This window comes from Myodes glareolus, chromosome 17, assembly GCF_982192425.1.
Source record: "Myodes glareolus chromosome 17, mMyoGla1.1, whole genome shotgun sequence".
Taxonomy (NCBI): Eukaryota; Metazoa; Chordata; class Mammalia; order Rodentia; family Cricetidae; genus Myodes; species Myodes glareolus.
The window spans coordinates 65,663,882-65,689,610 of NC_142042.1; the positions used below are offsets into that span (position 1 = coordinate 65,663,882).

Here is a 25,729-nt window from a genome sequence, read left to right on the forward strand (position 1 = left end):
TTACAGACCATACATTCCCCAAATTTACTCTCATAATCAGACTAATAATACTGGGGAGTTAAAAACTGTAGTCTTTGGGAAAATATGCTGGGAAGTGGTTGTGACCGAGGAAAAAGTAATCATTTAAACCTTGGGAAAGTCTCATTCATACACACACCCACCCACCCACACCCTCAATCTCAGTGGTTCCCTCCCATCCCCTCTCTCTGCCCTCCTCCCACTCCACCACCGGCCTATTCCCCTTTCCCACCATGTGAAGCCCTTACACCTAAATATCAACCAAAAGGTGATCAAGAGGCCAACAAACAGACAGTCAGTAGATGGAGTCTTTAAATGTATTTTTAAAAATATTTTTTTACGCCTTTAATCCCAGCACTTGGGAGGCAGAGGCAGGTGGATCTTTGTGAGTTCGAGGCCAGCCTGGTCTACAAGAGATAGTTCCAGGACAGGCTCCAAAGCTACAGAGAAACCCGGTCTCGAAAAACCAAAAAGTTTAAACTTGGATTGGGTGGTGGCTCAGGCCTTTAATCCCAGAATTTGGGAGTTCCAGGCCAGCCAGGACTGTTACACAAATAAACCCTGTCTTGAAAAAACAAAACAAAACAAAAAATTAAAGAAAAAAATTAAACTTTATTTATATTTTTCTGTATGAGTACTCTGCATATATACAGACATGTACGAAGATTACATCAAATCCTATGATAGATGGTTGTGAGCTGCCATGTGGTTGCTGGGGATTGAACTCACAACCTCTGAAAGAGCAGCCAGTGCTCTTAACAACTGAGCTATCTCTCCAGCCCCAAATCATTAATCTTGGACTCTAAAACAGTGAACTGTAAGAAACTTCTTGTTATTATTATAAAGTTTTAAAAAAGTTCTCAAGAGTGAACTCAGAATGGTGATGGTGACACATGCCTATCATCCCAGCATCTGGGAAGCAGAAGCAGGATTGCTACAAGTTCCAGCTCAGGTAGGCCCACACATAAATCAATAAAAGCAGTAGTAATAATAGTAACAAAAAAGAACCAATCAGGTGGTGGCGCACACTTTTGATTCCACTACTAAGAGGAAGAGGTGGGCAGATCTCTTGTGAATTCAAGGTCAGCCTGGTCTAGGAGCAAATTCCAGCACAGCCAAAGAAAGCTACAGAGAAACCCTACCTCAAAACAAACAAACAATTCTCAAGTTGTTTTCTGACCTTACCTCATGCACAAAGGCATGTACACAACCGCCTCACAAAATGGAAAAATAAATGTAACTAAATTCTTTACAACAAAACCTAGGGCAGAAAGGGAAAGGGGAAAATGACACAATTTTATTAACATCTCAAAAAAAAAAAAAAAACCAGTTAAAACCAACAATGGCTAGCAAGATGGCTCAGTGGGTAAAGTACTTACCTGCTGGGAAGCCTGATGACCTGAATTCAATCCTTAGTACCTATGTAGTGGAAGGAGAGAAGCAACTCTCAAAATGATCACCTGATCTCCCTATGCTCTGGTAACCACAGGTATGTATGTACACACACACACACACACACACACACACACACACACACACACACACTAAAAAATTTTAAGGGTTGAATAAATGGCTCAGTGGTTAGAGGACCCAAGTTCGCTTCCCACATCAGGAAAGTTTGGTGGCTTAACAACTGCCTTTAACTCCTGAGGCCTCCAGACACCTGAACATACACAATGGCATATACTTCCTCAAACACAGACATACAGTGTTTTGTTGTTGTTGTTGTTTGTTTGTTTTCTGTTTTGTGACAGGGTTTCTCTGTGTAACTGCTTTGGCTGCCCTAGAACTTGCTCTGTAGAATAGGCTAGCCTTGAACTCACAAAGATCTCCTTGTCTCTGCCTCTAGGGTGCTGGTATTAAAGGCTTGTGCCCTCACTGTCCAGTCTCAACTTTAAAAATTTTAAATAATAGGGGCTGGAGAGAAGGTTAAGTGGTTATGAGCACTGGCTGTTCTTCCAGAGGTCCTGAGTTCAATTCCCAGCAACCACATGGTGGCTCACAACCATCTGTAATGAGATCTGGTGCCCTTTTCTGCCCTGCAGGTATACGTGCAGACAGAATGCTGTATACATAATAAATAAATAAATAAATCTTTAAAAAATTTTTAAATAATAATCATGGCTCCAGTAAAAGCAGCTTTAGATAGATGTGTACTATACAGAATGGACCTAGCACTTCTCTTAATTTAATGACAATTGTCTTAGGGTTTTTATTGCTGTGAAGAGACACCATGATGAACATGGCAACTCTTATAAAGAAAAAGATTTAATTGTGGTGTCTTGCTTACAGTTTCAGAGAAACGCCAAGTAGGCTAGGCTGGCTGGCCAGCAAGCCCCAGGAATCTGTGTCCTTCTCTCCCAGTGGTAGGGTTACTAGTGGGAACTACCATGCCCAGCATTTTTCACAAGTCCTGGAGACTGAAGTCAAATCTGAGCTATTATCCAACAACCTGTTTTTGTTTTGAGATAGGGTCTCACTGCTATGTCACCCAAACTGACAAGGAACTCACTCTTCTCTTTTTGAGAGAGGATATCAGTGTAGCTCTGGCTTGCCTGGAACTCCCTATGTAGACTTGAACTCAAAGAGAAACGCCTGCCTCAGCCTCACAAATGCTGGGATTAAAGGGGTGAGCCACCATGCTTTGCCTGTATGGAGCTCATTCTGCAGCCCAAATGGTCTACAAGCTCTAGGAGCTTCTGCTTCACAAGGGCTAGAATTTGAAGGCTGTATAATTTACACCTGACCAATTCACATATTTTAAAGATACAAATATAACAATTACAAATACTATGTCTCAATTGGTCTTCAGATATTAGTAAATCTGTGACCTCTACTTTCAAACTTCCACATAAAGAACTTGAGTGTGGTTCAACTGCAGAGCACTTGCTATTATATGCAAGACCTATAGTTGATTCCTAATGTGCACACGCACGCAGAGAGAGAGAGAGAGAGAGAGAGAGAGAGAGAGAGAGAGAGAGAGATCACAAAACAAAACAAAACAAAACAAAACATTTCAATTAAATGAAAGACCATGTTTTCTACCAAACCAGAAACAATTTTTCATGTCCTGGCAAAGACTACAGAACAACGATTTCATCCTGCACCATTTCCCACCTACCCTAATGCAGACCAGATAGCTGAGCTCCTTCCAAGCTAACTAATCCTAGCAATTAACTATGTGCTTCCCAGGAATATAATCTCTCCATTTCATTTCCCTAAAGGAGCTTAAACATACACAAACAAAACTGCAGAACAAATTCCTCAAATGGGGCTATAAAAGCCCCTAATAGAAAGCAAACTAGAAAAAGAACAAGTTTCATTTCAGAGTCTATAAGGAATGAAATTATCTCTAAATGTACTGTTTTAATGAGATGATTTTAGAGGTTGCTTCTATACCATCCTAGAAGTAGTAATCTCTGGAACTTAGCAATTGTCAGAGTGAAATATTGACAATCCCCTGAGAAAAGCATGGTACCAAGTGTGAGTCTATGAGTGCTACTGTTTCTCATTAAGAAGAGATTTACTCAAGTTAACAGAAGAAATTACCCTGGTCTCTGTTCAAGATAGTAATATAAAAGACATAAGCCCAAAGTGCTGCTTATATTGTAATTGGCAAGGAGATGGGCATGGTGGCTTATGCTTATAAAACCTAGCACTGGGGAGGCAAGAGGACTGCTGTTAAATTCTTGACCAGCCTAGATTACATAAGTGAGTTCCAGAACAAGACGTGTCTCAAAAACACAACACAATACCATTACTTGGCAATGATATTTTGGTGATTTGAATTAAGAATGGTCCCACAGGCTCACAGATTTGAATACTTGGACCCCAGGAAATAAGAGTATTTGAAAGGATTAGGAAGTATGTCCTTGTTGGAAGAAGAGTGTCAATGGAGTTGGCGTTGAGATTTCAGAAACCCAGTGGACCTCTCTTCCTGCAGATCTGGATGTAGAAATGTCCAGCTACTTCTCCAGCACCATGTCTGCCTACATGCTGCCATGCTCCCTGACCTTTTGACAATGGACTAACCCTCTGAACTGTAAGCCAGCACAAATTAAATGCTTTCCTTTATATACTGCTGTGGTCATGGTATCTCTTCACAGCAATAGAACAGTGACTAAGACAGATATCAATCAAGGTAAAAACAAATTTGGAAGGCTGAGACTGTAGTTCAGTGATGGTGTATACATCTGGTACCTTGGTTTTGACCCTTGGCACAATAGAATGGAGAAAAGGAAGGAAAAAGAGATTTGGCAAATTAAAAACAAAACAAAACAAAAAAAAACCTGGAACAAGTATGGAAGATAGGGGCTGGAGATATGGCTCAGCAGTTAAGAACACTGATTACTCTTCCAGTGGGCCTTGGCTCAACTCCTAGCACCCACATGGCAGCTCACAACTGTCTGTAATTCCAGTTTCGGGGACCCAATCTCCTCACAGAGACATACACATCAATGTACATAAAATAAAAATAAATTATTAAAAAGAAAGTATGGAAGATATTGGCAGACTGCTACAAATATTACCAGAGCCATAAAGTATCAACCCTAAGTGCTAATTCTAAAGAGAAGTACAATTTAACTCTCTTCTGAGACAAACAGTACTTCTCCAAAATTAAGTAAACATATAAAAAGCTGTTTTAGAATCAATCTGTCTTAGGTTCTTACACAGACTATTTATCAATGGTTCTATTTAAACTGAAGCACACAGAAAATAATGGTTTCTTTTTCATAAAAACCCTACTCCCCACCTCAACCCCTCTTTTTTTTCCCCCACTAAATATATTTGGTTGAACTGAGTTTGGATCAAACACTCACATTTGGGGCAATTAAGACCAAGGTATTAAGAGCCCACAGATGGTTTTTATTTTTAATTACATGCACATATATGCCTGTGTCTATGTGGGGGTATGTGTACATGAATGCAGGTGCCCGTGGAAGCCACAGGAGGGTGTCATATACCCTTAAGCTGGAGCTACAGGAGGCAGTTAAGACACTTGTGTGGGTGTTAGAAGTGAACTCAAGCTCTCTGGAAGAGCAGTACATGCTCTTAACCGCTGAGCAGTCTCTCCAGACCCCTAAATGGCTTTTGTGACTATGACTTAAGGGAGAAAATAATTATGCAGAGTACTACCAGAAAGAACCTCAAGACCACAAGGGCAGAACAGATTCTTAGTGGCTTTACTTGCTGTTTCAATTTAATAAAACTAAGACTTCTCTTGAGATTTTTTTGTTTAAATTTTTTTCTCCTGCCCCGCCCTAGGCCCTCTTTCAAAGTTTTTAATAGTTTCATTATAACTTATTGCCTAGGCTTCATTTTACTCTCCTAATCAATCTTGTCTATCTCAATCTTCTGTAGGCAGCCTCACTCCTACTGGGTGGCAAATACTACCGCCCTTGGCCCCTACCACCCCTTACTGTGCTTCCATATAAACACCACCTGGTAAAACATAATCCTAATAAAATGTGTATTCTAGCCAGGCAGTGGTGGCACATGCCTTTAATCCTAGCACTCAAGAGGCATAGACAGGTGGATCTCTGTGAGTTCAAGGCCAGTCTGGTCTAAAGAGCAAGTTCCAGAAAAGGCTCCAAAGCTACAAAGAAACCCTGTCCTGAAAAATAAATAAATAAATAAAATAAAAATAAATAATAAAAAATGTGTATTCTCCCAATTTCTTAGTAATACTGCTGCTCACTGCCGATATTATAATTAACTTCCTGAACCAACAAGATGGTTCAGTGGGTAAAAGGTTCTTGGGACTAGCTTGGTGCTTCCAGGGCTCACATGGTAGGAAAAAATTCAGAAAGCAGTCCTCTGACCTCCACATGACCACTCCTCTACTTCAATACTAAACAACAACAACAAAATAGAAGAAAAAAAAAACTAAACTCCTCACTAAAACTCCATAAAATCTAAGGGGAAAAATATGGTTCCTAGTTCCACAATTCCACTTACCTCAAGTGCCTGTTCTGCAGAACAACTGTCACACTTCTGCGCTCTCTCTCTCTCTCTCTCTCTCTCTCTCTCTCTCTCTCTCTCTCTCTCACACACACACACTCACACACACACACAGACTAACAAGCCCTGGAACATGAATTCCTACTACTGGTAGTGGGGGAATCTGTCACCCCACCTTTTCCACCACCTTCTCAAACTTTTGGGGTATACAAATTCTTGCTCTTCCGGTCTCTTTGGCCTCGGCAGCAGAAGCAAGATGATGAAAGGAACGTCATCCTTCGGAAAGCGTCGCAACAAGACGCACATGCTGTGCCACCGCTGTGGCTCTAAGGCCTACCACCTTCAGAAGTCTACCTGTAGCAAATGCGGCTACCCTGCCAAGTGCAAGAGAAAGTATAACTGGAGTGCCAAGGCTAAGAGACGAAACACTACTGGGACCGGGCGGGTGAGGCACCTAAAAATTGTCTACCAACGATTCAGACATGGATTCCGTGAAGGGACAACCCCTAAACCCAAGAGGGCAGCTGTTGCAGCATCCAGTTCATCTTGAGGATTTCAATCTGTCATAAAATAAATGTTCTGGTTTCAAAAAAAAAAATTCTCCATTCAAGACACAGGGAGACACAAGCCTGATCACAACCTGTGTTCAATCCCAGAATCCATCAAAAAAAAAAAAAAAGACAAAAGGAAAGGAAAGGAAAGAACTGAGTCTATAAAGTTGTCCTCTGACCTCCGTACCAATGCCATGGTTCATGCGCATAAACATAACGTACACAAATACATAAAAGGGGCTGGAGAGATGGTTCAGTGGTTAAGAACACTTGCTGCTCTTGAAGAGGACCCAGGTTTGGTTCCCATCTACATGGTGGTTTCCATTTATCTGTCTTAACTCCAGTTCCATGAAATCTGACATCCTCTTCTGACCTCCACAGGCATCAGGCACAAATGTGGTGCAAATACAAACATGGAGGGAAAACACTCATACACATAAAAATAAATCTAAAATAGTAAACATTTAAAAAATTACAACAGGCATACACATTTTTTTTTGTCTAAACATCTGGGAGGTATAAGCAGGATTACCAGGAGTTAAAGACCACGTGAGATCTACCTTAAAGGTGTGTGTAGAAGCAGTGGCAGTTAGAGAGATGGATCATCAGTTAAGAGCAGTGGCTGCTCTTGCAGAGGACCCCAGTTCAATTCTCAGCATGCACATGGTGGTTTACAACCATCCCTTAAGCCCAGTTCCAGGGGATCCTGGTACACATACATGCATGTAGTTAAAACATTCATACACATATAGTAAAATAAATAAATCTAAAAAAAGGTAAACATCAAGTAACAATCCCCATACTCCAGGCTAGAGACATGGCTCTGTACTTGTACGCCTGATATGTAAAGGGCCCTAGAATCAATTACCAGCACCAGGAGGCCCACAAATAGATTCAGTTTGTAGGCTATACCTAAAATAATATAGTAAGTCAGAAAAAGAATCAAACAGAAATTTTGTTTGGCTTGGTTTTTCAAGACAGGGTTTCTCTGTGTGGCCCTGGCTTGCCTAGAACTTACACTGTAGACCTGGCTCATCTCAAAGTCAGAGATTCTGCCTGCCTTTGCCTCCTGAATGCTGGGATTAAAGATGTGCCACCAGGCTGAGCATCTACTAGACCTGTAAAGAAGAGCCAACACTAGTAATTCTCAAATTGTTCCATCAAATAGAAAAGAAGCCATTCTTTGAAGCCAGTATTAGTCTGATACCAAACCAAGAAGCTTAACAAAAAAAGAAGGGAGGGAGAGAAAAAGGAGGGGGAAAGTGCCTATCTACAGGTCAAAGAGATGGCTCAGTGGATAAACATGCTTGCTGTCCTGACTGAAGACCTGGGTTTGGTGCCCAGGGACCCAAAGAGAGAACTAAGTCCTCTGAGTTGTCTTCTGACCTCCACACATATGCGAAGATGGAACTTGGAAGACTAAGCTCTAGCAAACTAGGGTGGGAGTAAAACTAACTGGACAGCTTGGGGAATGGGCAGGCAGTCATTCTAGCCAGTCCTGTGCTAAAATCCTAAAAATTTAATCTCAGACTAGGCATGTAACTTAGTGGTAGAGTTCTTACCTACTATGCACAAAGCCCTGTTTGATCTTCAATACTAACAGAAAACAAAAAGGGTTAGGCGCTAAAAAGCACAACTTCACATTACCTACAACTTCATATTACTAACAAAAGAAAAGAAGTCTATGCCAAAACTTAAGACACCAAAGACAGACATTTAAATCTGTGGCAAGAACAGAGATTTGTAAAACCAGACCCAGTAGTATGTACTTGTAATCCCAATACTTGAAAGACAGAAGCAAAAGGATCACAAGTTCAAGTCCAGTGTGGGAAACAGTCAGTTTGAGGTTAGCCTAGGCTATAGAGTGATGAGACCTTGACTCAAAGGGGAAAAAAAAAAGTATATCTTTTTTTTTTAACAAAAAGATAGAAGAGTGCCCACTCAATTAAGGAGCTCCTCCACAGAAATCTAATAAACCCCTATTATAGGATATATCAGTTTAAATTTCTTCCCACTCTAAAAGGTCTCCCAATCCTTGTACATCAGTGCCATTATTCTGAAAAATCAAATAGGAACAATCATAACTCACAGAAAAACCAATTGTAATAGTGTAACCTTTTGGCTAACATACTTTCTCATTTCCAAAACAAAGCTATTTCATACATACCACATCTAGGAAGCAAATACACAGAAATGTAAGCAAAAGAGCAGTGAATTAAATGACAGAACTATAATTTTTAAATGAATGTAGATCTTACAGTCAGTGAAAGATACAATCACTCCAAATGAATTTCAAAGTAGGAACACTGAAGTGTTTAGATGCTTAGGACAGTTTCAAACCCATCCTTACTTCTACACAATGTATTTCCTTGTATGAAATCCTACAGCAGATAGCAGAAATACCATGTTAAATACAAAAATTTAAAAAAAATTCAAAAGAATACATTAGAGATATTAATGGTTTTATTATCTGGCTTTTTTATTTCTTGATTATGTGCAATTCCTTTCACCCACTCCTCCAGAAACCTATGAAATTTTCAATTAGAAACAGTACCAATTCCTCAAAAGTATCTGAACAAATCACACCTGTTCAATCTCTAATTGAACTCAAGTAAAAACACCTCTGAATGAAAGCAAAAAAAGATCCAGAACAAACTGCCTCACACTTCTCCCTTTTTCTTTGGTTTTTAGTTTAGTTTTTCAAGACAGAGTTTCTCTGTGTAACAGTTCTGGCTGTCCTAAACTTGCTTTATAGACTAAACTGTTAGCCTTGAACTCACAGAGATCCTCCTGTTTCTGCCTCCTGAGTACTGGGATTAAAAGCATGCACCACCACTGCCCAGCCCTGACTCTGCCCCCATGAATATATGGTTAATACTATCTGTACACAGCAGTGCATTCTCACTTGCTGCACTACAAATACTTGCTGTTTTAAGACAGCAAAGAAAAATGTGTGCATGTGTGTCAAAAAGATATCCTTCTATGCTCTAAGCCTCCTTCATCTCTTTGCCCACAGCACAAGCAAGCAGAGATGACGTAGACTTCCTTATAAAGAGTCTGTGATTTCCTAGACTGCAGGCCTTTCCCTTTGTATTCTGTATATGCTTACACACACGAGAGCGCGCACATTCTCATTTCTTCTCACAACCCCCTGGCATGATGCCAGCACTCAGTCAGCTGGTTGATTCCATTCACAGAGCAGGGTTGGAGTTAACATGTAAGGGGGAGTAGCAGGGTAAGGGGAGCTAGAACCATCCTGCTGCAGACAAAAGACATTTTTTAAAATGAAGGGGGAAGGAAGGGGGAGGAGAAGGAAAGAGGTTAAGGAGGAAGGCAGGAGGCTCCAGAGAAAATGAACCTTAACATCGTTCTGCTTATAGCATCATCCTCTGTACAGCAGTCAAAACCCTTACCATTACAGCAAATGAATAAGGCAGAAGGGAAGGGGATCCAAACAGAAAAGATATTTGTATGAGAAAAAATTATTCCATAACAGATTTTAAAAAGCAACAGTGTTTTATTACTTCAATTTCACCAGAAACCACACAGTGAGGAAACTGTTGTGAAGAACTCAAAACAACTGAGTTTCTACTTTTAGATAAAGAAAAAGGTGTGGTGGGGGCGGACCATTAAAGTACTTATATCTACTCTCTCCCCTAGCTGCCAAGAAAACTGAAGACAAAAAAAAGGATATATAAACATAAAAGGAAGAAAAGGAAAGATGGATTTAGACTACATATTTCCTTGCCCTCCTGGAATGTGTGGGGTCCCTCATTCTCTTTCCTATTGTGTCTTTCCTACAGTAAGAGAAGCTCTCAGAGGTGGCCCCATGCAAAGCAGTCCCTATGAGACCTGTACAAACCTGGTCTCCAATTCGGTACAATGCTCTGCCAATCACATGGTGTACTGTTATATTAAACAAAAGAAACAGAGGGATGCTTACTTTTACCCATGATGCCTAGCGGGGGGAGCCAGTTGTAGCCGGTTTATAACCTCAGGACATGGGATTTTCTTTTAATTTTAAGAAGTCGTTTGTGGTAGAAAAGTCAGTTATTTTTCCCACCCTAACTACCCCCTCCCCATTATTTTGGCCTACTGCCAAAGTTTGCCTTCATTCATGAGAGCTAGTTTCCTCTGAAATCATGATGCTTTAACTGTTTAGTTTCCAGAGTCAATATCCAAAGCTACAAAAAAACAAAAACAAAACAAAAAAACCCACAAAAATCAATACCAAAGTATGACCCCCCCAAATACTACAAAACAAAGGCACACTATCAACCTCCTTATTTAAGCCCCCCTTACCACCACCACCCCACTACAAACCCTCAAACTCAATCTTTGTAAATACTGAATTACAGAAGTGTGCCTTCAAGTCAGACTCAAGCTAATTTTCTCCATCCTTACTCAAAGTGCTGTGTGTAGGACAGGTAAAGCAGCAGACACAGTCATCAACCTTTGTTTGAGATAGAGTTTCACTATGTAGCTCTGGCTATCCTGGAACTCACGATGTGAACCAGGATGGTCTCAAATGCCAAGATTAGCCAGTCTCTGCCTCCCAGTGCTAGGATTAAACATACATGCCACCACATCCAGCGCAAACATTTAAAAAAGAAAAAAAAAAAAGACATCACACTGGAGCCCAAACTGGCCTTGAACTGTCAGCAGTCCTCTACCCAGCTTTGGCATCATCCTGAATGCTAGAACTACAGGTGTTTAGCCACCACACCCAGTTTCATCAAAATTTTTTTCTCTGAAGCTGTCCTACAGGTAATAGCTGACACAGCCCTATAAATTCACACCATTTGGGACAATTGAAGGCTGATCTAACACAACCACAGCAAAGTTTTACAGCAAAGCAGTGTAATAGCATGCACAACCACACTCTGAGTTTGGAGTTTTACATTTAGCAAACTGATGTGACATAAATGTCATAAGTGCTAGACAAGTACCCTGCCAATGGTACCTTCTTTTTGTTTTCGTGTGTGTGGAGAGGGTGGTGATGGTGGTGGTGCTGCTGCAGCAGATTGAAAACCCAAAGCCTTGTACATGTTAAATGTACCTTCAATTCCGTGAACACTTTTTAGAAAGGTTATTTTTATGTAGAAGTATGTGTGTATGCCTGCATGAATTAGTGTCAAGGCCAGAAGGCATGGATTACCCTGAAGATGCAGTTACAGGCCACTTTGAGCTGCCTAATGTGGGTTCTGGGAACCAAGCAAACAGTAAGAGCACGTAACCACTGAACCATCTCTCCAGTACCCCACGCACATGTTTTGAAAATGGTTTATGATGAGGCTGGAGAAATGGCTCAGCAATTAAGAGCACTGGCTGGTCTTGCAGAGGACCCAGGTTCAATTCCCAGTAACCACAAAGGCAGTTCACAGTTGTCTTTAACTCCAGGTTCCAGGGTACCTGACACCCTCGTGCAGGCAAAACACCAATGCACAAAAAAAAAAAAAGTTTATCAATGGCTCAATAGTAAGAGTACTTACTACTCTTGCACTGAACCCAGGTTTGGTTCCTAGCACCCACATGGTGGTTCGCAACCATTTGTAATTCTGGTTCCAGAGGATTCTACACTCCTTCTGACCTCTGAGGGCTACTGTATGCATATACATGGCGCAGACATACACTCAGACTTTTCCATGCACACAAACGTATAAAAAAATAAAAATGGTTTATGCAGAATAGGAGTATAGTTCTGTAACAGCTATTTTTAAAACCCTAAATGTGAAGTACACATGTGAAGAGCTTAAAAAAAAAAAAATCAAGGCCCCTATATAGCAAGTTAGAGGCTAGTCTCATCTAAAAGAAACCCTGCCTCCCCCTAACCAAGACAGTTTTTTCTGTGTGGCCTTGGCTGTCCTAGAACTTGCAGCTGTAGAACAGGCTGGCCTTGAACTCAAGAGATTCCAGCCTCAGTCTCTGGAATGCAGGGATTAAAGGTCACCACATTGATCTCTTAGCTGAGGGTGTTTGTTTTAAGATCTCTGTCTACCCAGGAACTAAAACTTTTATAAACTACAAGGGGTGTGAATGTTCTTCAGTTGATACATACCACAAACATTCTAAATGAAGAATCTGCTTCATTTGATTATGCGAAAATCAAAATACAATTACAAGGCCAGTCGGTGGTGGTGCGCACCTTTAATGCCAGCACTTAGGAGGCAGAGGCAGGTGGATTTCAGTGAGGTTGAGGCCAGCCTGGTCTACAAAGTGAGTTCTAGGACAGTCAGAACTGTTACACAGAGAAACCCTGTCTCTAAAAACAAACAAAATACAAATGAGAATGTCTCACAAAACTCTTATTTCTCCCCAATAGTAAGGTTCCTAAAAAGTGGGTAAACAGAAAATTATACTCAAGAGATATTTTCTATATTAATAGTTTCCAAAGCAATATATTAAACTTAAAATTTCAGAAAAACTGGGAAACGACATATAGCTCATTGATACTGTTTTACCTAGCATATATACAAGGAGACCCAGGACTTGTCTCAGGAGGGTTGAGAGGTAGAAGACCAAGAAGAGAGACACAATGGCGGAGATACAAGATCTGACTATGGAGCGCTGGTTAGGTATAAATCAGTATGTACTCTCAGATCTGCCTGCCTCTGCCTCCTGAGTGCTGGGATTTAAAGACAAGCACTGCTGGGAATTATTATTTTAAGGTGTGTTCTTTTTATTTATGCTGCCATTTGTTTAACTCTGTGAAGCTGTGATTCTTTGCCTGTCTACAACACCTGACTGGCTAATAGCAAGGCAGGAGCAAGGATAGGCGGGGCTGGCAGGCAGAGAGTATAATTAGAAAGAGAAATGAGGAAGAAGGGCAGCAAGGAGAAAACAAGGTGAGGAGGATGTCAGGGGCCAGCCACCCAGCCAGGCAAGGAGTAAGAGTGAAAGTAAGATATATAGAAGAAAAGGAAAAAAAACCCAGAGGCAAAAGGTAGTCTGTAATTTAAGTAAAGCTGGGAAGAAACAAGCCAAGCTAAGATCAGCTTGAATAAGACTAAGCCTCTATGTGTGATTTATTTGGTAGTTAGTTGGGTGGTGGGCCCCTCAAAAGGCCAAAAGAGTAAAACATTGCACAAAAAAAGCACCACCTTTCCAGTCTAATTTTCTTTTAGTTATGTGTATGTGTGCATCTGCATGTAGGTTTGTGGACATGTACAGTACCCTGGAGGCCACACTGAGAGTGTCAGATCCTGGAGCCTGGAGTTACAGGCTGTTATGAACCACCCAATGTGGATGTTAGGTAGGCACCAAACTACAGTCCTCTGCAAACGTGGTATAGCACGCTTAACTACAGAGCTACCTCTTCAGTCCCTCAGCAATTAAAACAAACAAAATCCTGCATCTATATCAAGTGACAGCCACAAAGTGATTCATGTAAATCTCATTCATGACAGGTCTCCAGTCCCTGGTACTGCTCTAATTTAAAAAGACGAGAGAGTGCACACATTTAATCCCAGAATTCAGGAGACACAGGCAAACAGATCTCTGTGGTTCAGAGGGCAGCCTTGTCTATACAGCAAGTTGTAAGCTAGTCAGGGCTCCAGGAGACCCTGCATCAAAGGGGACTTTCATATGGATTTAAAATAAAAAAAAAAGACTTCCTTAAAAAATGGAAATCAGTGAAGGACTGAGAGATAAGGCTTATTGACAGAGTCACTTACTAGGACATGCCAGGCCCTGGTTCTAACTCCAGCATTCTGAGTACTTAAGTAAGCAAACAGTAGCACTTTCTCAAAAGTAGTCTCCCTTAATGTGCTCACTCAATAAGCCTTAAACATGCAGCTGAGGCTAGAGCTCAGTTGGCAGGATATCTGCCTGGTCCTGGTTCAATCCCTAGCACCATGCAAAACTGGACACACCTGTAATCTCAGGACCTAGAGTAAGTGGAGGGTCATCCTTCTAGACAATTAGCTCGAGGACAGTCTGAGTTAAAAGGAACCCTGACTGGAAACAACAACAAAAGGATTTACAGGGCTAACAAGATGGCTCAGAGGTTTAAGAGCATTGGCTGCTCTTCCAGGGGACCCAAGTTCAGTTCCAAGCACCCACATGGTGACTCACAACCATCTGTAACTCTAGTTCCAGGGAATCCAATGCCCTCTTCTGGCCTCTGAGGACATCAAGCATGAAAGTGGCACATGGACATAATGCAGGCAAAACACCCATATACATAAAGTAACTTTTTAAAAATAGCTGGCCATATTCTACTCAATGAATTCATCACTACATAGGAATAAAGAAATTATACTAGGTATATTTCATCTTTCATTTAATAGACATTTCTGTGAGGGAGTTTTCTTTCCCGAAAGAACTGAGGAATTCACTGTCTACACCTAGAAAACAGAAACATGATGATCACCTACAGCATTAATTAACATTTATAAAATTATAATTACTCTTATCAGGAGGCAAAACAACTCAGAGTCCACAAGATGGGGTAGTTCTAAAATTCTGATCTAGTTTTAGCCTTGGATTCACAGCATACTATTGGTTCTGGGTGACTAGGAGCATGAACACCTAATTTCTTAATCTTGACCAATGACTTGGTTTTATTCTCTATTTCCCATCCTCTTATTTTTGTAAAGGCATCGAGTTCTATTTTAGGCAAGTCACAGTGCTTGCATTTATCTAACAACACAATTTAACCCTTGGCTGGATAGGATGATCCATAATCCTAGCAACTGACAGAGATAAGGACTGCTGTATGTTCCAATCCAATTTGATCCACAAAGCACATTCCAGACCAATCAGACCTTCACAGCAAGACTTATCTCCAATGAGATGGCTCAGTGAGTAAAGGTTCTTGCCACCAAACCTGATAACCTGAGTTTTATCATTCAAATCAATATGCTAAAAGGAGAGCAGAGACTCCTGCAAGTTGTCCTTAGATGTTCATGCACGCTGTAGCAGGTGTGTGCGCACATGCACTCACACATTCTCTCTCTCCTCCCTCTCCCTTGCCCCTTTCCCTCTCTCTCAAGGACCAGAGAGATGGCTGGCTCAAGCAGTTAAGACTACTAGCTGCTCTTACAAGAAGACCTAAGTCTAGTTCCCAGCCAGCTCCAATAGGGACCCAACACCTCTAGACTCCATGGACACCAGCACTCATGTGCACACTCACATACACAAAATTAAAAATAAATCCAAACACGCCCCTACCCAAAACTCAACCCAAACATCTAAATGTGTTAATGCTTGTTTGTCATCAACTAAGTATCACCTTAGACAGGAAAGTAGAAAAGGTATTTTTAGTAGTCACATTATTCTTTCTTTCTTTCTTTCTTCCTTTCTTTTTTTGATTTTTCGAGACAGGGTTTTCTGTATAGCTTTGGTGCCTGTTTTGGAACTCACTCTGTATACCAGGCTGGCCTCAAATCCATAGAGATCTGCCTGCTCTGCCTCCCAAGTGCTGGGATTAAAGGCATATGCCACCACCACCTAGCTATTACCACATTTTCTTAAATAGTTGATTTTACTTTGGTGTGGCATTCTCCTGTTGCTCTCTACCAAGAAATACAACTCTGAGTTCTATGAACACCTTGATTTAGCGCTTCAGTACTCTACACTTGAACTCCTCAATTTTCACTTGTTGTGAAAGTTGTTTTGTCCTCTCCAAAGTCATAAACAAACACAAAAAACAAACTACCTTCTATATATTGCTGTTTTCTTAACTTTTTTTTTAAAGTTGTTTTGAGACAGAGCTTTTCTGGCTATCCTGGAATTCTCTTTGTAGATTAGGCTGTCTTCGAATTTACAGAGAGATCCACCTGCCTCTGCCTCCCAAGTGTTGGGATTAAAATGGATTAAAGGCATGCATGGCTACTGCCATCTGCCATGGCCATAACTGCAGCCGTCACCACAACCACAATAAAATATATTTTAAAAGGAATGCAAGATGGTTTGGTGGGTAAAGGCACTTGTCACCAAGTATGGATTCAATCCTCACATCTCACACGGTAAAAGGAGAACCAGTTTCCACAAACTGTCCACTGACCTCCACATGCATGTAATAGGAAGCATGCACCCACACAGACAAACACACACACAAATAAATGTAACAAAATAAACTCACAGGGCCTAGAGGTATAGGCCTGTCCTCTAAGCAACTTGAGAGACTGAAAGTAGGAGAATCACAGTTAAGAGGCTGCCTATTATAGAGTAAATTCAAGGACAGTCTATGTAACTTACTGAGTGAGTGTCAGAAAAAAAGGGGAGGAGGAGGAAAAAGAAGAAGAAAGGAAGGGAAGGAAGGAGGAAGGGAGAGAAAGGCAGAGAGAGAGAAAAAACAAAGCGCCCCCCAAAAAACATAAAAAGGCCAAGGGTAAAGGGTCAGTGATAGACCATTTGCCTAGCATAAATGAGCCACTGGTACATATATAGTACCAGAGAAAATAAAAACTCATGCTGCAACGGATGGTGGTGACGCACACCTTTAATTCCAGCATTCAGGAGGCAGAAGCAAGCTGACCTACCTATGTGAATTCAAGGCCAGCCTAGTCTACAGAGCGAGTTCCAGGGCAGACTCCAATGCTACACAAATAAACCGAGTCTGGGGGGGCGGGGGATGATAACTTTGAAACTTGATGATAGGTATATGGAAATTACATTATTCTAGATTTAGGTGTGTAATTAGAAAGCTCTTTAAAGCACACAGTTCACTAAAGGCAGGGCAGGGCAGACTATACATAAGAAGATTCCAAAACAGGAACATTCTGCCTCCAGAGAGGTGTCCTTTTCTTCCCCCATTGTAAACCCAAGTTCAAGTTGTGAATTCACTAAGAAATACATGTAACACCTATCAAAAACTGAGTAAGGGGCAGGAGAGACAGCTGAGAGATTAGGAGCACTGGCTGCTCTTCCAGAGAACCAATTTCTAGCACCCACGTGGAAGCTCTTGACTACCATCTGTAATGCCAGTTCCAAGGGATTTAAAGCCCTCTTTCTGGTCCCTGTAGGCACCAGGCACACAGCAGTACACAGACATACACGCAGAAAAATTCCCATATATGTAAAATAAGAAATATTTTACACATATCCAAATACATGTATGCTCACTTACTAACTGAGTAAGGCCAAGGTTACAAAGTGAAACCCCACTTCAAAGCAATTAGAGTTGGGGAGACCTCTGGGGCAATACACTTGCCCCATAGCTGTTGTAGAACAATCCATTTGTACACTGTGAAGCTGTGTCTCTTCCTAAAGCACCTTCTGATTGGTTTAATAAAAAGCTGAAAGGCCAATAGCTAGGCAGGAGAGAATAGATAAGACTTCTATTCTTCTCTTCCAGGGAGAAAGTAGAATTTGGGAAGAATCTGAGGTGCACAGATTTCTCTAGTCAGACACAGAGTATGTACAGAATGGATGGGAGGTAAAAAGCCATGTGGCAGAAAGTAGAGCAATAGAAACGGGTTATTTTAAGGTGTAAGAGCTACTTGGGAACAAGCCTAAGCTAAGGCCAAGTTTTCATAATTAGTTATAAGTTTCCATGTCATTATTTGGGGGCTGGTGGTCCAAACAAAGTTCAAAAAGAAAGTACGACTACATATAACCATGAAAACCTGAATTTAAATCCCCAGAACCCATGTAAATCAAGGTACAGTAAAGTACATCTATAATCCCAGCACTCCTACAGCAAAATGAGAAGCAAAGAACAGGAGGATCCCTAAAACTCACTAGCCTGGCAAACACAGTGACAAGACTGTGCCACTTGACCCTGAAAGGTTATCCGCTGACCTCTGCACTTGCTGTGGTAGGAAAGCATCTGCACAAGCACCCTTGCACATACATACACATATGCATACCACACATGCAGGCAAAAAGTAAAAAGGTTAAAAAAATAAAATTTAACAGTGAAAATAATGTTTAAGCAGCTGAGCATGGTGGTGCACACCTTTAAATCCAGCACTCAAGAGGCAGAGGCAGGTGGATCTCTGTGAGTTCAAGGCCATCCTGATCTACACAGATAAACCCTGTGTGGGGGCATGAAGTAGGTGGGCCTTCTGTCTATATGTTACATTCATTGGTTAAATAAAGAAGCTGCATTGGCCTTTTGATAGACCAGCCCTTAGGTGGGTGGAGTAGACAGAACAGGATGCTGGGAGAAAGAAAGCAGAGTCAGGCAGACGCCATGAAGCTCCAGCCCGAGATGGACGTAGGTTAGAATCTTCCTGGTAAGCCACAACCACGTGGTGAAACATAGATTACTAGATATGGGTTAAAGCAAGATGTGAGAGTTAGCCAAGAAGAGGCTAGATATAATGGGCCAGGCAGTGTTTAAATGAATACAATTTGTGTGTTGTTATTTTGGGGTATAAGCTAGCCGGACAGCTTCTCATTTACAACAGGGATGGGGTGGGGGGGCACATGCACATACACATACAATGAAAGCAATAGCCAGAGTTTCCAAGTCTAGCCAGGAGGGGCATAAACCATCAGAATAACCCAACAGAATAAATAACAAGACTTAGAGCTCAGCAAAGACACCTAAAGATTGAAGCCTAGGCCGAGCACAGTGGCACATCTTTAATTCCAGCATTTGGGAGGCCAGAGAGGTAAAGTTCTGGAAGTTCAAGATCTGCCTGGTCTACAAAGTGAGTTCTAAGACAGTGGGGAGACCACATAAAACAAATGAGAAACCTAGAAAGAGTTACATAAAAACATATACAGCTGAAAGGGAACACTCCTGCACTGATGGTGGGAATGCAAGCTGGTACAGCCCCTTTGGATGTCAGTGTGGTGATTTCTCAGAAAATTAGTAAACAACCTTCCTCAAGACCCAGTAATACCACTTTTGGGTATATATCCAAAGGATGCTCAATTGTGCCACAAAGACATGTGCTCAACTATGTTCATAGCAGCATTGTTTGTCATAGCCAGAACCTGGAAACAATCTAAATGCCCCTTGACTGAAGAATGGATAAGGAAAATGTGGTACATTTACACAATGGAGTTCTACACAGCAGAAAAATATAACAACATCTTGAATTTTGCAGAAAAATGGATAGAGCTAGAAAACATTATTTTGAGTGAGGTAACCCAGACCCAGAAAGACAAATATCACATGTACTCACATGTACTCACTCATAAATGGTTTTTAAACATAAAGCAAAGAAAAGCAGCCCACAAATCACAATCCCAGAGAACCTAGACAACAATGAGGACCCTAAGAGAGATCTAATCTACATGGGAAGTAGAAAAAGACAAGATCTCCTGAGTAAATTGGGAGCATGAGGACCTTGGGAGAAGGTTGGAGGGGAGAGGCAGGGAGGGAAGCAGAGAAAAATGTAAAGCTCAATAAAAATCAATTACATACATACATAAAGACATACATATCCAAAAGGCTCAGTGACTAAAGCCGCACAATCCTGATAACCATAGTTTGAGCCCCAAAACCCATAGCAAACAAAGTATTTTTTAAATATTTAAATTAGATTTGCTTATTTTATGTATGCTTTGCCTACATAATATGTTTGTGTACAACATGTGTGCTTGTTGCTGACAGAGGTCAGAAGAGAGCATCAGATCCCCTAGAACTAAAGTTATGATGGCTGTGAACCACCATGTGGGTGCTGGGAAAAAAGCCCAGGCCCTCCAAAAGAGCAATAAATACTCTTAATCACTGAGCCATCACTCTAGTCCCTGGAAGAAGATATTTAAATTAATTTTTTTTAATTTTAACTTTATTTTCAGGGCTGGAAATGGTTGGGAGTGCTGGCTGCTCTTCTAGAAGTCTGGGGTTCATCATCCACATGGCAGCTCACAACAGTCTGTTACTCCAAGATCTGACAACCTCACACAGCCATACATGCAGGCAAAACACCAATAATAAATTAGTTAAAATAAAATGTATTTATTTTTGGTTTGGTGTGGTGTTCCATGCCTTTAATCCCATCACATAGAGGAAGAGGATCTCTGAGTTTGAAGATAACCTGGTCTATATACTGAGTTCCAGAATAGCCAGAACTACATAATGAGACTCTGTCTCAAAACACCAATAATAATTAAATAATAATGATATAAATAAAATATTTTTATTTTAGGTAAATGGGTGTTTTTCTTATGTGTATGTCTGTGTGCCACTTGCATTTAGTGCCCACAAAAGCCAGAAGAGGGTGCCTGATACACTGTAGACCAGACTGGCCTTGAAATCACAGGTACACCTGCCTCTGGCTCCCAAGTACTGGGATTAACGGTATGGGGCACCTCCACCCGGCTAAAGATGGCTGTTAGCTGTCATTTAGGTGCTGGGAATTGTCTTCTGGAAAAGCAGACAGTGTTCATAATCATTGAGCCATTTCTCCGGCCCCTTAATATTTAAAATTTAAAAATTTTAATTAAAATTTTAAAAAAGTTATTTGGTTTATTTTTTTCTTTTTGGACAGATGTAGTAGTATATACCTTTAATATCAATACTTATGAGGTAAAGGCAGGCAGATCCTTGTGAATTCAAGGTCAGCCTGGACTACAGGGCAAGTTTCAAGTTAGCTGGAGCGTCACACTGAGATTCTGTCTTAAAAACTGCGGTGGGGGGGGCACCTTTAATCCCAGCACTCAGAGGAGGTGACAGGTGTATCTTTGTGAGTTCAAGGCTAGCCTGGTCTACAAGAAACAGTTCCAGGACAGGCTCCAAAGCTACAGAGAAATCCTGTCTTGAAAAACAAAAAAATAAACAACAACAAAAATGAATAATTTAAATTTTTAATTTAAATATAGGAAAGAGCTAAAGAAATAGCTCAGTGATTTTAAAAAAATACTTGCTGCCTTTACAGAACCAACATGGTGGCTCACAACCACCCATAACTCAGAGGACCTGAGTTCAATTCCCAGCTCACAACTGTCTGTGACTCCAGTTCCAGGGAATCCGGCATCCTCACACAGATACACATGAAGGTAAAACGCCAGTGCACATAAAATAAAAATAATTTTTTTAAAATTCAAAAATTAAATACAGTAATAAAGGGACTCTGGAACAAAGCAGCATCATTCACCTAATTGGGAGTCTAAGGACAAACTCTATTAATACATTTCTATTTACAACAATAAACTTGTAAGTGATCAAAAAATTTTAAACCAGAAGTGAGAGAGCAGGGCCAGAAGGATGGCTAAATAAGTGTAAAAGACATTTACCACTAGGCCTAATGATCAGATTTTGATCTCTGGAACTCACATGTTGGAAGGTGAGAATAGAGTTCTAAAAACTGTCCTCTGGCATCCCACCACAAGCAAGCTATGGCTGACATGCAGCTATATAGTCACACGTACATACACACAGACACAAATTTTAAAATGATGTAGATACTCCTCAATGTACAAATGAAGCACATACACACATGCAGCTCCTTACATATATAAAAATCAATATTTTTTCAATTCATTGTTACTCTCCAGGAGCATTACAAGAAAGAATTTTTGGCTGCCAAATTGATTCAAGATTAGACACATTATTTTATCCTTTTGCTGAGAGAACTCTCCTCTCTCCTCCTCCTCTCCTCTCTCTCCCTCTCCCTCTCCCTCTCCCTCTCTCTCTCTCTCTCTCTCTCTCTCTCTCTCTCGTTTTTTCGAGACAGGATTTCTGTGTGTAATAATTCCGACTCTCCTGGAACTCTCTTTGGAGACCGCCTCTCCCTCCCAGGTGCTGGGATTAAAGGTGTGTGCCACCACTGCCTGGCTGGAACTTTCTTTATTGTAATGAAGGGAAAAATATAATCATGGCTAGGCGTGGCACAATGACTCAAAACACTTATTATCGCAGCACTACAGACTAAAGAGGGGGCTTGCTACAAGTTCAAGGCCATCCTGCGCTACCACGAATTCCAGACCAGCCTGAGCTGAAGAGTGAAATTGTCTCAAAACAAAACAGAGTTTACTGGGGCTGGAGAGATGGGTCAGGGGTTAAGAGCACTGGCTGCTCTTCCAGAGGACCTGAGTTCAATTTCCAGCAACCACATGGTGCTCACAACCATCTATGAGATCTGGTGTTCTCTTTGGGGGGTACAAGCATACATGCAGGCAGAGTATTATATAGATAATAAATCTTTTTTTTTTTTTAAGTACTGGTGGTAAGAGCAGCTCAAACACAGATTTTGTTTTGTTTCTTTCGAAGAGTTGCTTTGTTTTGCTGCGCAGGCTTTCATTTTGTGTCCCAAATTTGGCCTAAAATTCTCAATCCTTTTGTCTCAGCCTCCTGACTGACTGGGATCACACAAATAGATTTTTTTGGTGAAAAGTTCCCACAAAAAATTCCAAAAGAAGACTGGGTTTTCAATAATTTAATGTATCAATTATTGCTATAATACAATGTGTTCTAGCCAATCAGAACAGGTTTTAAACCTCAGTCCTAGTAACTTTGGGAAGCAGAGTTCTTTGTTGTAGAAAAATCTCCTAGGTACTCTGTTAAGCAGCACCTCTGGCCTCTAGACACCAGACGACAACAGCATCAACAGTTCTAGCATGAAGAACAAAAAAAGTCCCTTTCTCCCTTACAATACCAAATATCTACAGAAAGAGAAACTCCCAGATGAGAATCACCCTATTAAACAACACTGATATCATTCTGCTCTCAAGAAATTTGATTTTGTCCAACAATCTCAACCTTGCAAATGAACATGAATACTACCCAGAGGAGGCACCCTACAAATAGTTAGCACGTGGTATTTACACAAGACACCAATTTAAAGCAGAGGTTCCCTTCTGGAGATAGATGAATGACAAGAAAGGAAACATACAAAGATCTCAGCTGGTAAATGCACTTGCTGCCAAGCACGATGACCAAAGTTCATTTCCAGAAGGAGAGGATTCATTCCCACAAGTTGTCTTCTAATCTCCACAAGCATAACATGGCATATATATGTTATGCACAAAATAAACGAATAAACATAATTTTTAAAAAGATTTCTGGGTAGAGGTAATATTCTGTATCTCTAGCTAAGTAATTTTTTCCTGTATATACATTGTACCTTGGGGACTGTTTTAACAAAATTTGAGTTAGGCACTGTAGTACACACCTTTAATCTGGGAGGAGGCAAGAGGATCTCTGTGAAAAATACAAAGCCAACCTGGTCCACATAGTGAGTTCCAGGACAATCAGAACTATGAGAGACTCCAGTCTCCCAAAAAGAAAAAAAAATTTTTTGATAAGTAGAGACCGACAGAAATGAGGTATAGAGGGGGCTGGAGAAATGGCTCAGCGGTTAAGAGCACTGACTGCTCTTCCAGAGGACCTGGGTTCAATTCCCAGCACCCACATGGCAGCTCACAACTGTCTGAAAATCCAGTTCCAGAGGATCTGATACCTTCACACCAATGCACATAAAATAAAAGATAAATAAATCATAAAATTAAAAAAAAAGAAATGAGGTATAGAACTGAGGAATCTAAAAAGCAGGGCTACATGTCACTCAACATTTCTTAATGTTTTACCCTTGAAATTCAAGATAGTGGCAATATTCTGATCCCCCCTTTCTTTATCCATACAGCTCCAGTTACCTACTTTTTTATGCAAAAAATTTTTAAGCTTGATGATCTCAGTATCAAGTATCCTGCTCACCTGTAAAAAGAAGAGAGAAAGGAAAGAAGGGAAGGAGGGAATTCTAATTGGCCAAGATAATTTGGGGGGGAAAAATTTAAAAAAACTAAACCTAAAAAGAACCTCTCAAAAGAAGTAGACTCTACATTCTAACAGGAAGTACAATAAAGGAGACAATATATTTTTGGTTGTGAGCCTAGCCTTTAACGGCTGAGCCATCTCTCCAGCCCTAAAGGGGACAATATAAAGCAGTGGTTCAAATCTTCTTAGTACTGTGACCCTTTAATGTAGTTCATGACCCCCCGACTATAAAATGATTCCATTGCTATTTCGTAACTGCAATTTTGCTACTGTTATGAATCCTAATGTAAACATCTGATATGCAGGATATCTGATATTAGACCATCAAAGGGGTCAAAATCCACAAGTTGAGAACCACTGATCTAAAGCAAGTTAAAAACTAAAAGGGACAACAAAGAGAATAACTCAAAGGCTTAACAAATAGAGGTATTTTTGGGGCTGGAGAAATGGCTCAGAGGTTAAGAGAGGTGCTGAGTTCAATTCCCAGCAAGCACATGGTGGCTCACAACCATCTATAATGCATTCTGGTGCCCTCTTTCAGCCTGCACTGCAGACATACATTCAGGCAGAACACTGTATACATAATAAATTAAAATAAACTTTAAAAAATAGAAGTATTTTCATAGACAAATTCCCAACAGCAACTGAAATACTAACTTTTGAGAAATTTAAAGAATCATGTTGCTCCATTTATACATTCATATATTTCATGGCAGGCATAGTGACACACACGCCTTTAATCCCAGCACTGAGGAGACAGAGGCAGGTGGATCTCTATGAATTCTAAACTAGTCAAAGATACATAGTCAGACCCTTCTTTTAAAAAAAAAATAATTGCAAAAACACTCATATTTTCTTAAGCAAAAAAAAAAAAACAAAACAAAAAAACCCAAAAAACCACCAAAAAACAAAACAAAAATCAAACAACAACAACAAAAAGGAAAGCATTGGCCTTGATATAAAATGCTTTGTATTGGGGGCTGGAGAGATGGAGAGATGGCTCAGTGGTCAAGAATACTGCTGCTCTTCCAGAGGATCTAGGGTTCAATTCCCAGCACCTACGTGGCAGTTCACAACTAAACTGTAACTCCTGTTCCAGGTGATCTGATGCCCTCATTCAGATGTACTTGTAGGCAATATCAATGCACTTAAAACAAAAATAAATAATTAAAAAATGCTTTATATTTGTGAGCCACCATGTGGTTGCTGGGAATTGAACTCAGGACCTTTGGAAGAGCAGGCCCTCTGAGCCCCCAATGCTTTGTATTTGTAGTACTGGGACTTGAACTACTTCGCTAAGATTCCTTTTTGCTACCTCATTCTCTTTTTTCTTTTTTTTTTTTTCCAGCCTTGGCTGTCTGGAATTCTCTTTGACCAGGGTGACCTTGAACTCACGGAGATCCACCTGCCTCTGCCTCTGCCTCCCAGAGTGCTGGAACTAAAAATATGAACCACAGGCTGTTTTTGTTTTATCTCATTGTTAAATTTCCATTTGAAATTAATATTGTTACTAGCGAAAACGACATTAATTTGCGTATTAACAAATCATATGTAGCCCTTCAATGAAAACTGTTTCCATATA

General features: G+C 40.6%; 2 protein-coding genes across 5 annotated transcripts in view; one reads left to right on the plus strand and one right to left on the minus strand.

Annotated features, from left to right (window-relative positions):
- Gatad2b (GATA zinc finger domain containing 2B) overlaps positions 1–25,729 on the minus strand; it is a 73,253-nt gene that overhangs the window by 28,536 nt on the left and 18,988 nt on the right. The window lies entirely within an intron of this gene.
- On the plus strand, positions 6,231–6,571 carry LOC148119503 (large ribosomal subunit protein eL37-like). Its single transcript, XM_087897447.1, has one exon. It carries the CDS (start codon positions 6,236–6,238, stop codon positions 6,527–6,529), a length of 294 nt encoding a protein of 97 aa, XP_087753573.1. The 5' UTR covers positions 6,231–6,235; the 3' UTR covers positions 6,530–6,571.

Excerpts from the sequence above, each read along its gene's own strand:
- LOC148119503 (XM_087897447.1), top strand. The coding sequence starts at position 6,236 with ATGATGAAAGGAACGTCATCCTTCGGAAAGCGTCGCAACAAGACGCAC.